Below are 13,761 nucleotides of genomic sequence, written 5' to 3'. Positions count from 1 at the left end.
TAAAAATACCGGCGATTTTGCAAATTTATATAAATAGAACAAAAATTTGAAACAAAAAAAAAAATATTTTGCGAAGCTTAAATTTTTGCAATTCGCAAACCGCCTTTACCATAAAAATTTTGGAGACATATTGAGAGAGATGAGACTTTTCTTTCATTTGTTTTCGTTATTAACGAGTCCGAAACATTACTGTGCAGAACTGCACCAAAAACACTGAAGACCCTTCCTTCGTCTCTACACACACGATTAGTAATTAACATCCTAAATGCGTTCTAAAGTACAGTTTAACTGAACTTAAATGTCTCAGTTTTGCATGAATAATTAATGTGCATTTTCCCAGTCACTTGATAAACATTGACTCTGGAAAAAATAGTGCAAGTATTTGATGTACTTTTGTCCGTTCTTCCAGAAATTTCAAATTAAACTCAACAATTGCTGTTTGCTTTGGGACAATGAGGAATGATTAAACCTTACACGAAAACTTTCAACAAAAGACCTTAAGACGAAGCAGTCTAAACTTTTCGGTTCTCCGTTTTCACTTTACGCGGAAAGTGAAAAATTCGCTCCTTCCAGAAAACTCAAAGGAAATAAAAGTTAGTTCTTTTATTTCTGCGTCAAGACATCAGAAAACAAAACGAATCGAATCGTTTAATGAAAACGCTGCAAACAAACAATTCGAAGTAAGGAACTTTCTATTTTCCCTGCTTTTGGGGAGGAAAGTCATGGTATTCGATCAATGATATATCTGAACGTAATAAAGCCAAAAAGTGATGTTATTCCAAATTTCAGTCTAGCTTGTGATTCTCCACAGAGTTTCAGCTTCCTTATGCTTCTCTGATGAATAGTGACAAAATTTGTTAGAAGCTTAAAGATAAAAAGAGAACGAAAAAAAAGCACCCCTTGGCCCACTCAAATGACGCTTCCGTCGCCTCTCGTTAGGTGGCGCGCCTCCATGAAGTGACGGAAGATGCCAGATTCATTGTTGACGGAGCTCCGAGAGGTATTGAATTGCAGACGATCGTGTTCAACGTTCGGGGGTAGGTGTACTGATTTTCTCCTCCCAATATGAACCCTCTCCATTGGATATTCTCTGAGATGTAGAACTATTTCCACTATGGCATGGAACGTGAAGTTTCGCGCCCTCTGGTCTGTGCAGACGATAACTCTGCTTTTTCTGACCTTGAGTGTGCCGGCTACTGTTCACTCTGGTAAGTCAATCTTTTTTATTTTTTAATATTTTTTTCAGAAAACACAAGGCCCCAAGGGAACTAATTACATTCCTTATAGCCTGAAACTCATTGTGAGGGAAATTCCGATTTCCCGGCTTCTTTTAAACGAACCTCCGTATAATTTGAACTGAGTTGAAGAAAAAAGGATAGAATTTAAGAAATTATGAAGAAAATTTTTTGCAATGTATCAACAAAATTATAGTTTCGAAGAGGAATGAACAGAACAGTATTAATTTGATTGCGTATATTTATGTTAGTTAAAACATCTTGTAATTTTTCTTTTAAACTGTAGGACCTTACACAAAAAGAGTTTGTGTAATCATTTCAACTTTTAGACTGGTAGAAAGTTTTCAGAAACATCTGTCAAAAGCTAGCTTTAATCGAATGCGTGACGCATTCGATTAATAATAAATATTAATAATAAATTTTAAGAAAACACTGATATCGTCGATTTAGAGAAAGAACACTTTGATTAATTTCTGAAAATGTGGGGGGAAAGTAAAAAGTAGTTATTAAAAAAAAAAAAACTATGGGCGATTTTGGTTGCAATACTTTTTTTTTTCTTTAATGTTCAAGTTTTATTTTAAAACTGCATTATTGTAATTTTGGATTAATCATCCCTGCTTAATTTTTTTTATGGGGAATTTTGTACTTAACGACTTTTAAAATGCACTTAGTGAGTTTTTCCTCTAAACCGACGATGTTATGAACTAAAATTAAAATTTTATAAAAGTAAAACTTCATACGCAATAAAATTTTCCAAATTTTTGAATTGAATGACTTTCGATAATTTATATATTTAAAATACTCAACTATTCGATTAATAATGTGTTTTGTTCTTGTACACTATTTGAAGCAGTGAGAACCAAAAGGCTATAAGTGGATTTGAAAGTTTTGAATGAAACTCGCTCAACTTTAAAATCATTGGTGGGTTTTGCTTGAAAAGTTTAACTTAATCTCATTTATAGCAGCAACTACTACTGTTGTTGCTATACATGTTACTTTTGCCGCAAAAGGAATGAGAGTTTCTCTTACTATTTGTAACAGTTATCTCCTAATCTTGGCACTTATACCCCTTTGTTTCTCCAAGTGCTTCATTTTTTGTTTTTGTGTCAAGTGCTTTAAAGTTTAAGTTCATGCCAAGTAAAATATTGGTGAATATGAGTGCGAAGTTTTAAACAATTTATCACGCCCAACTTTTAGTTAGTACCGTTGAATAAATGCATATTATTTTTTTTCTATATTTAATTGTTTAGGAACTTGGAGGCATTATCAAGCAATCAAAATCGAATTTCCAATGTGAGTTGATACAGTTGATGACATAGAAAAATTTACATATATTTATCTTTTTTCTAAATAACATAAGAAAACACGGAAACGAAAGAAAATTACAAGCCAACATATTGTTGTTATTATTACATGCTTATTCTATTAATATAATTTTTAGAAACCAACTTCTAATTGTTTAAGTCCAAATTTACAACAATCATTATTTTTTCACTAGAAAATCACCCGTCAAGGTATGACGGGTGAAAATTGTTTCTACATTTGAGCGAAGCCATTGCCTGTTTAGTCGTATTTTGATAGTTGAAATTGTAACCCTAACTCCAGTGGATTAACCCTAAACTCCAGCAGATAGCGTTCATTGTTGACTATTCTTTCGTTTCTTCATCCCCCTGAAATGACACAGTCTTGCCAGTAAAGCAGTAAAGTCACCGGATCGAGTTCAGCCTTGTCACAATAAACCCTTTCCCTGCATGTTAAACATTACCAAAACATATTATTAAATGATCATGCCGTGGCGCGAGTTTCATTGTTGAAACACGCGGGTTACTCGATCATCGGCTATTATTTATCTGAGGATATGAAGATCATCGGTAGATTTGGAAGATTTCAGAACATATTTTTCGATTTGTAACATAAAACATAACAACGGACATGAATTCTGCCGTGTGTAGGTAAACGGCAGTATCTGCAGAAATGAGTTTTTGAGATATTCGAAGAAATGTGTGACGAAAAGTAGTCTTGACACACCAAAAATTTTTTCTTATAATAATGAAACAAACCTTATTTTTTGACAAAGAAATATCTGTTCTTTTCAATTCCAGCATCAAGTTTGAGTTTAAAATATTTTTTGATCAGATCTTAACCTCATTTGATAGCATTTATACGAAGTAAAAAAAAAAAGGATTGTTAGTGAAATAAATGAAATAGCCTCAATTTTTTACTTAATCACCATTTCTTTTTTTTTTTTTGAAAAACTATCAAATATCATGAACACAGATTCTTTACTATGATTATGCGCCAATTTGTTTTAATAAATACTTTTGATAAGTTTTTAACCCCCCAAAATATGTAGGTCACTTTTTGTTGATCACACACGTAACGCAAAAGGAACAAAATTTTTCCTCCAAGGTCAAATTAGGGGACTAGAAGAAAAATATATCATTTCATAAATTAACATGATATATAATACCTGTAACCAGACTTTCATCTTCAAACATATAGCAGAAAATTTTTAACGAGACTTTTTGAAAAATGTCACACATGTAACGCTCCTGAATGATTTTCATTACGAGTTGGGACTTTTCATTCGAATGTAAGGGAAAGAAGTACTTTTTTTACATAATTCAGCTAAAAATATAGTGTGCTGGCACTGAATCCAAGACTCAACGAGTGTTAAAAAATAATCATGAGAGTAAAAAAATTAAATCAATAAAAAGAATAAATTAAGAATTGTTCTTTTCATACCCAAAAAGCAATTTAAACTAAGTATTTGCAGTCCGCATACTTTAAGATCAAAAGTACAGTGTTCTAAGTATTTTAAATTTTATTCATATTTTTTGATAATTTTGGTTTTTGAGAATAAATTATACGGATGATTCAAAACATTCCAAGTCTTTTAACTACATAAGTATAAGTTAGAAGTATGTGATAGTTTATAAGCTTGACACTTACTATTTAATTCGTATACAAATACAAATTAATTTCATCTTCATTTTTTATTTTGGCAAATTATCCTTTCAATTTAAGTATTTACTAGCTGCGTTGCCCGGCATTGCACGGTATAACTTGAAAATAATAGTTGCATCAAGTTGCGCATTTTCAACAATTAGACTTAAATAAAAGAAAAAAATAGCGTTAGGTTTATCGTCATTTTGTACGTAAGAGCAATTTTATGCCTCAAAATTTAACTTTAGAGGTCTTTGGCTTTTTTTTTTAATTAAAAAAATGTTATCATTGTTTGTTTATCTCACTATCCCGTTTTACTGATTTTCTGGAAAAGCCCCCTTAAGGGGGTCGACCCTCCAATAGAGGGTGAAAGTACCCCTATGTGAATTCTTGAGCATAAAAAGACGGACCTCTGTGCCAAATTTGGCGAAGATCCGATGTAAATTGAACTTTAATATTGAAAAAACCGCCTGGGGGGGGGGGGGCAAAGCCCAGGGGAAAAAATCTCTTCGTGAGTTCCTGAGCGCCAAAGAATCTCTGTGCGCAATTTGGCAAAGATCCGACGTAAACTGTGGATTTTTATTAGGAAATTCTCTTCAACTGTTGCACACGGTCACACACGTAACATTAAAAAAAATATTTTTTGCTGCTATTGTTTGATTGCTATTGTATTGAAACTTTAGAAAAACAAAATTTGTGGAATACTTACTCAGTATACTTAGACGAGCTATAGCTAATTTTCAGATTTTCTGAGTCACACACGTAACGCTGTATTGGAAATTTTATAAATAATTTTAGAATTGTCCTACAAAAGTGAAACCGCCACCTAAAACATCTTACATATCTTCTGTTAGTCCAATAGAAACTGCTAAGAAATATTTTTAGAATATCATATTGGTTTTCAATGTTATTTGCAACGAAATGGTATCAAAAAGTTACACACGTAACGCTGGAATAGCCATGTGGTGGATTCAGTGGTTGGAAGTAGCGCGCTACAAGTAGCGACGCTACTGTAGTAGCTACATTTTTTAGTAGTTTGTAGTGTAGCGCACTACTTTTCAAAAAAAGTAGTGTAGCGAGTAGTTCGATACAAAAAAAAGTAGTTTGTAGCGATTTCTAAAAACTACTTTTAAATAAAGTTTCAAAAAAAAAAAAAAAAATGAGAAGAAGAAAGGAATGGAGGTTTCAAACGAATCTGACTTGTGCAAATTTTACGCGAGTAAAATTTGCGTAAAATTTGCACCAATCAGATTCGGAAGACTCTGAAAATTACGAGCTGACCTCAGATTGACGCCATACGTTCTATATGTTTGACGCCATTAGTTTGTCTAGCATCGAAATTTTCACATTTCCCCAATATTCACCTTATGGCTTAGAAAGAAAAGAATAAGAGATAACTGCCAATGTAGTACTGCGTTTCATGAGCGCCGATATGGAAGGCACGTTTTGGCTCAAGTCCTTCCCCCCTCTGCTTTAGAATTTACTTCTTTCTTTTAGTACGTTTTTCTTCGCAAAAATGTAAAAACATTTCTTCTCAGGCCATTAATGAAGGAATTATTAAAAATGTCATTTTTTTGATAATTCTAATCTGTAATGAAATAGGTTTCCATGTGAAAATATCCTACTAAACCATGAAAAAAAATCTGACCCGCCCCCCCCCCCCCTAAAACTTTGTATATGGGCGCCCATGCCGCGTTTGTGTTTTCTGGCAGCTGAGAATGTCTCGTGGATGAACATTTTAGATTTCAATAAGACTATTGTGCCAGTATCCACCTAGTATGGAAGCTACTGTAAATGTTATGGAAGACGATGATATTGAACTGCCTTTTTTTTGGCCGGCTATCAAATGTTACAGTATTATAGAAATGGTCGCGGGAATTTTTCGTTTCTTGTAAATTTGCTCCTTTTTCAAAAAGCTTACGGTATCAATGTCACCTGCATATTACTGTCGAATTTCAACGCGAGGGATGCGTTCCAAGGCGCTCCTAGCGTAGGTTGAAATTTCGCGTCGTGGAAAAGGGTATCTATACGGTTTTTTATGAGTATACCAATCATTTTGAGACATTTGAAAACGTCCCTCAAACTGTTTTAACCCATTTCTTAACTTTCTATTACCGAATTTAAACATAGAGAATAGAGAAGTAAAATTTCACTGTATTTTTTAAAAAGCTGTGTTATTGAATAAAAATACTGTTAGGATGCACAAAATTAGTGGGAGAGAATGGCATAAAATGAAATGGTACGATACCGTTTCATTTTATGTACGGTTATAGAACTTCCTAGTGCTAGACGGTTGGAGACTAGTACGGTTGGAGAACTTCCGCTTTCAGTGATGCTAAAGGGAAAGACCATTCACAAAACTAATATTTAGTAGCCAGTAGAGTAGGTGATACTTAAGCCCCGCGATTCCCACACGAAAACTTTCGTGCTACAGGGTGAGGAATTCGCGTTAGCTCTAAAATTCATTACTCGAGTAAAGCTCTCTATATAGACATTTCGTGTAAATCGAATCACGTTGTTGCGCGAGTCCACTGTAGTTTAAAATTGCACATTGAAATAAGCATTCTTAGTTATCTTTCATATTTCAGATATTTATTAATATTTGATTATAAATACTAGTACAGTTTGGGGTATTTTCCCATTTGTTTATTTTTTCTTTTTCACTGATTGAATGTTGATATATTAACATAATAAAAGTCGATTATTGAATATTTAAGTTTTTGAGGTTATTCGGTGAAATTGAAAAAATGCTCTTATTTCATTTTATGAGTGGCGTAAAAAAGGAGATGTAGTTTTAGTCCGGACCTCTAGCTTGAAAAGCTCAAAATCAATTAATTAGTTCCTCCAAAAAAAAAAAAAGTTCCTATAAAATTAACTGATATAATGAAAATTAAAGTTTTTCTTTTTTGTTTAAAATATGATTTTCATGATCTAAATCATATATATATATATATATATATATATATATATATATATATATATATATATATATATATATATATATATATATATATATATATATATATATAAAATTTAAAACAAATTATGGACTGCATCCAGGGGCGTGCACAGAAATTTTGGGGCCCGTCACAAATGACTTTTCCAGGGCCCCTCCATATTGTTTACCCCTATACACTGTTAAAAAAATTTCCTGAAAATAACGGAGAAAGTACCGGCAGCAAAGTTGCCGTAAATATTACGTTTACGTTCAATGACTTTCCGTGATTTAACAGAAGTTCCATTTCTTATTTATCCGTAGTTGTAGTTTTCCGTTTATAAATTTCTCGTGACTGAACGAAAATTCCATTTCTTATTTTTCCGTTCATTTACGATCTTTCTGTGTTTTAACAGAATTTACGTTCCTTATTTTTTTCATTGAGATATTTTTTCCATTTCTCACTTTCCCGTATTTAAGTAAAAAGATTTTATTTTCAAAAAATATTTAAAAAGTTATGTCAAGTATTGACTTTTGTTTCATTAAAAATTTAGTTCTTTAAAATGATATATAATACAGATATAGTTAACTGTTCTAAAATTATTACTTTTTTATTTGCATTTGTTATTCAAAGATTTTTTAAATTAACATCTGGAGAGAGAACTTACCTAACATACCAAGCATCCATTTGCTGATCAAAACTTTTTATATCAACTTCAGATGAGTCAAATTAATCAAATAGTACTAGCAGAAAAATTGATGAATTTGAATAGGACACCAATTATCCCTGCTGATACTGTTCGATATTCCCTTCGTCGTACATTGTCTGGGGTGGCATGGAAAAACATACATGAAAAATATGATATTTTTATTTGTAGAATATGTCAAATAAAATGCTATTAAAAACAGGTTGACGTTATCATATAATAATATACCTGATAGAGAGTACCGCATATCTATTGTGTTTAAAAACAGAATCATTGACATGCACGTGAAGAATTTTTGGTTCAGATGCTACATCCCCCCCCCCCCCCCAATGGTATCCAAATTTTTCACTCATTGGAATCGCAACATAGATTTTTAGTACATAATCATTATTACTTAAGCATATATCAATATCAATCAGTTCGTTTTACCCGAACTGTTTTTCCAAGAAACTTGCGATAATATCAAATAAGTTGTTGGATAAGATCTTAATAAATTAAATTAAGTACTTATTGTTGCCAAAACTTTCATTGTATATATCAAAGATCAACAATACACCTTTATTTAGAGATTTAAAATAGTTACTTTCAGCATTTCAAACTGTGAAGCGAATCCCCCCCCCCCCAAAAAAAAAAAAGAAACTGAGTGATTTTTCCTATCTTGCTCGCACACCACGATAATCTCCGGTATAGATACGAAATGGCATTTAGTGTATTAACTTTCAAGAATGCGTAAGAGCAATAAAAAATAACTCTATAATAGTTGTATGAATTCTAAATAAACTATCATCGGAATTCTATCAAATGCATATTAACAAGGAAAATACATTCGTTTATTAACATGTGCAAAGATATTCAACAACACTTACATATGACCAGCGGTGCTAAATGCATCTGGATTAGCTAATCCAATAGGCTTTATTTTAAATTCTCACTGCAAGAGCACACAATATGACTAACGAATAGAATTGTTCAAAGTATTGAGCAAAATATTAAAACCATAAAAATATTCTAATACTGACTCGGTAAAACCCACATCAAATCACCAGGGCGATCAAAACACATCTGCCAGTCTAAAAATGGCGCGATTATTTTTCCAAACCTACAAAGCTCAAAGGCGTATAAACAATTTCGAGATACGAGTATATTACTCTCCAGACATGAAATAGCAAGCTATCTATTTTGTCTACAGCATCTGAGTTGTTATTCTAAATATGCTTTTAATTAGCAAAATGTAACAGTGCGATTAATAAGCACTATCAATAAGTGATGTTTATCATGACTTGAAGACTAATCGGAGCAAAGTACAGCACAGCGGCAACCCTAGAAATGGAAAAATTCCCTTTTCGTCGGGTTGTTTACGTTTTTGTAAGGAAAAAAATACATTTTGAAGCATTACAGAAATATTCTGTTAAAATCAGTCAGAAAACTACCTGAATTTTCAGTTTTTTTTTAACAGTGTATTTACCCCTAGATTTATTTAAACCCCTAGTTTTAAAAATATTGGGCCCCTTTCAGATTCGGGCCCGGGCCACACACAACAGGTGTCCCTTCTCCTCTCCTCCCCCCCGTGCACGCCCCTGACTGCATCTATTTACACTTTCAAGTAGCCGAGTTGCACTTCTTGTCTTGAATGAAATATTCACTGATAGGAAAGGATTAAAATTTTTAAGGTTGATTTCCTTCAACTTTTAAATCCTTTCTTGCAGCGAATATTCGTAAAAATTGTTTAAAATATTTGGAATAACAAATTGGCTCAGCAAACGACGGAAAGAATAAATAATTCTTGGTAATATTCCATATTCAAATGATTCAGTTTATTGTTCTAAATCATTTTTTGAATCTTCGTTCAATCCTCACACGGTGTATGCTTTTTATTTATTAATTTTTTTAAAGTAGCTAAAAAGTAGCGAAGTAGCGACTACTTTTCAAAAGTAGTTTGTAGTTGCTACATTTTGGAAAAAGTAGTTGTAGTTGTAGTTAACTACATTTGTAATAAAGTAGCTGTAGTTGTAGTTCGCTACAAATAAAATGTAGTTTTTCCAACCACTGGGTGGATTCAATACTAATAATAGGAAAATGTTGGAATTAGACTTTTTTTTTGCGCTTTTTTTCAGCGGAAACCAAATAAGTAAGCTTGTACAATAAAGATAACGTATAATAGATGACAAAAATACAAAAAAAAAAAAAAAAAAAAAAAAAAAAAAAGAAAAATTTGCAGTTACTGCCCTTTACCTGCACACGGCAGAATTAACCTTGCGGAGATCCCATCTGGCCTGTGGGCCGTCGTTAGCAGGGGCGTAGCTAAGGGGGGGGTTTTGGGGACAAAACCCCCCCCCGAAAAGTTAGTCTCAAAAAAAAAAAAGAGAAAAAGAAGAGAGAAGAGAAAGAAAAAAAAAAGGAAGAAAAGGAAAAAATTCCAAGCGATTATACATACATATATATATATATATATATATATATATATATATATATATATATATATATATATATATATATATATATATATATAAAAGAAGTAACCCCCCCCCGAAAGTCGGGTCTAGCTACGCCACTGGTCGTTAGGGCACCACCGTATAACGCTTTTTAGCAACTTTATGTTTTTCCACAGTTTATATTTTCAGTATGTTTTTAAATTCACCTCTATGTCACCTTCTTCATAATGGCTGTCATATGGGCAGGCGGATTTTCGCAAGTCTCTACGTAAAGTGTATGAAAGCAAATAGGGTGTTTCATACGTCACTGATAGTACGTCAACTATAAGTAAATGCACTAGTAAAACTTTTTTCTCGTACACTTTCCAATACTTAAGTTAGTTTAAAATATAAAATAATAGTTTAAAAAACTAAAAAAACACGCTTTCGTAGCAAAATGAACTAAAAATTGAAAAATAATCTGTGGATGATAGTAGTTGACCAATCACTTAATTTTAATGTAATACAAAAAAGCGTGGGGTGCTGTCTATTTATATTTTTGCTTGGACAACAAATGGAAGAAATTCAAGACAACTGATAAGAAGCCCCCCACGCTTTTTTGTATTAAATTAAAATTAAGTGATTGGTCAACTACTATCATCCAAAGATTATTTTTCACTTTTTAGTTCATTTTGCTACGAAAGCGAGTTTTTTTAGTTTTTTAAACTATTGTTTTATTTTTCTGTTTTTTAGTCTTATGTTGGAGAATTATCAGGCGCCGAAGTTATTTATAAAACGAGTGAGAGGTAATATCTTGAAGTTAAGACAAGGGCACCCCGATGGGAAGCTACTGTGAGTCATCGATATATGTTTGCGGAAATCATATTTATATTACTTTGAAAATTTGAGATGCATTTGAATAAAAGTTTTGTTCAAGAATGGTCTGATCAGCAATGAATTTCCAATTGAAGGCTCACCTAAATTTTGGCATGAAATTAGTTAAAAACAATTATATTTCATGTTCTAATTACCTTGGAACATTGGAACAAATTTTGTCTGACGCAGAAAAATTAAAGGTTTTTGTAGATATTTTTAAATAATTTTTGCGAGCATTTTTTAATGTGTTTTTAAAAAAATTTCCTTTTTCACATTGTTGGATTTATGCCAAAATATTGATTAAAATTGGAGGAAACTAACAATTAAAAGAGTTAATTAATTTGATTATAGAATATTGCATTGTCATCGGGTCTGAGGTCGCGTGCCAAATTTCAAAAGAATCCGATCGCAGGAAGTGGGCGAAATTTGAGCTGCAAGATTCCGTTACAAGATACATACATTCAGGTGAAGCTAATAAAAGCGTGTTAGAAAAGATTTCGTATAAAATGGTGATGTTACCGTTTTTCCGATTAAATATTTGAATGAGCTTGAAATCATTCGGTTAAATAAGTAACAAACCACAATAAAATTTTTCGTTGTAGAGGAGGACATTTTACGATTTACTTTAATTTTATAATTGAAATTATTGATGCTTTTCTGTGTTTATTTTTTATGAGTACCATAAGGAATACCAATAACATTCATACATGAAAACTGAATCAAAGATTGAAACAGAAGATCAAAAAAAAATTTTTTTTTTTTTTTTGAAGACGCTGTGCGGAAGACAAAGAGATAAAAAAAAAAAAATAAACATTCTATTTATTTCACGATTTTTCCTCTTCGTAATAAATTCTTGAAGTGGATATTCTTTTAAAAATGTGCGGTGACTATTCTGATTCAAAGAAACAAAAAATTTGTAGCCGAAAAAAATAAGTAAATATAAAAACATTGTGAAAAAATTATATATGACTTAACACCACATTACGGAGAGGATCGTCTTCAGGGCTTGTTAAGACTTGTTAGTTGAAAGAATTTGTTAGTTAAAGTTAAAATCTTGAATAACAAACATTTTTAGCAGTTGAATACACTTTTCCGTAATTAATTGAGGCAGGGAGAAGCAAAGGGATGCAAGTGCCAAAATTAAAATTTGGTAGATAACCAGTACAAATACCAGGGGAACCTTTTCTCTGCGTTGGAGCAAGAGATGGTACTAGTAGCTCCGGTAGGTGCTGCTATACAGCATGTTTTGGAAAAAAAAGTTCAGTGAAAACCTACCTTGGATTTGAACTTGAAACGTTTTATAGGAAAATTTAAAAAGTCCACCCTTTGCTTCCCACTGCCTCAATTGAAGAATTAGGGCATTTCATGTTGTCGTTAAGTAAAAACATAATTAGTTTTAACCGATCAATTTCTATAATCATTGAATCGTTTGTTATAAGCTACTATATATTGTAATTATGACGTTTATCTGATCAATATTTGGAGTAAGTCTGTCTGCAGTCATATCATCTTATCGAAATAATGGTTGTCAACAATGAATTGTTGCGAAACGAGCTGATGTGTGCATCACATGACTTCCTTTTACTCCAATTTTAAAGTCATTTTCCCATTATTGGCAATTTTAATGTGATTCAATAGTTCACTCTCTAAATATCACCACCAGTGGCCAAATTGAAACCAGATTTTTTAAAAAATCACCAAATTTGTCGCCAACTTGGCGACAAAACGGCGACCAAAAGACTGGCGATATATCGCCAAGTGTCCACCAAATTATAACACCACTTGAGTTTGCATCGAAATTAACAATGATTTCCCTCCAAAAAGGGGAAAAAGACCCCTTTGGAAACACCCGAATGCACCCAAAGAGAGAATGGGGAGGTGCATAACTAGACCCCACTAGGAGTCTACGTACCAAATTTCAACTTTCTAGGATATACCGTTCTTGAGTTATGCGACATACATCCGCACATACGTACATACGTACGTCACGAGAAAAGTCGTTGTAATTAACTCGGGGAATGTCAAAATGGATATTTCGGGTGCCTATACCTTCTTAGGCACTTATCCGCGTGTGGTCGGGTTGAAAAAAAACTCAACATTATTTCGGGGGTGAGCAAAATGGAAATTAAGGCCGAATTTTGAGTGAAAATTTTTTTGCGAATACAATACTTCCTTTTTTGTAAAAGGAAGTAAAAAGGTTACGTAACTTGTCTTTTCGGAAAAAGAAATTATTGTTTTTTTCATATCTTAGCAAAAAATGACATTTCAGCGTTTACTTTGTGAGTAGTGGAGATAAATATGACGTACTAGGCTTGCCAGATTTCTGTAACGTTCAATCGGGACATCGGATGCCTCCCCCCCCAGGACGCTAGTATTCAAAGGGGTACACACCCCTGGCTGATTTTTGGAGCGTTTTATAGGGCTGTTTATTCTTAATGCTATAAATAAATGGTTACTAATTATGAAATTAATGCAGGGTAGTAAAAAATGACATAAGCAGATAAAATTTGAACATTTCACTCCCAAGATGTAAATATTTACAATTTATTTCAGTTAGAAAAGAACACTTTGAATGAGGAATAAAAAAAATGAACAATATTTATACATACACTGTATAAAAAAAAAATCGACGCAGAAAGAAGCAATCATCG

At 32.6% G+C, this 13,761-nt stretch overlaps 1 protein-coding gene across 1 annotated transcript in view; it reads left to right on the top strand.

The window, feature by feature from the left end:
• The first annotated feature begins 1,114 nt into the window (after positions 1 to 1,114).
• Positions 1,115 to 13,761, top strand: part of LOC129224766 (chondroitin sulfate proteoglycan 4-like) — a 270,210-nt gene continuing 257,563 nt past the window's right edge. The window contains exon 1 of the mRNA XM_054859313.1: positions 1,115 to 1,208. Within this exon, the coding sequence (XP_054715288.1) occupies positions 1,115 to 1,208 (94 nt within the window). The remainder of the gene's footprint in view (positions 1,209 to 13,761) is intronic.

This window comes from Uloborus diversus, chromosome 6, assembly GCF_026930045.1.
Source record: "Uloborus diversus isolate 005 chromosome 6, Udiv.v.3.1, whole genome shotgun sequence".
In the NCBI taxonomy this organism is placed as follows: Eukaryota; Metazoa; Arthropoda; class Arachnida; order Araneae; family Uloboridae; genus Uloborus; species Uloborus diversus.
Note: the sequence above shows the minus strand (reverse complement) of the source record. Positions and strands in the feature narration are given on the sequence as shown.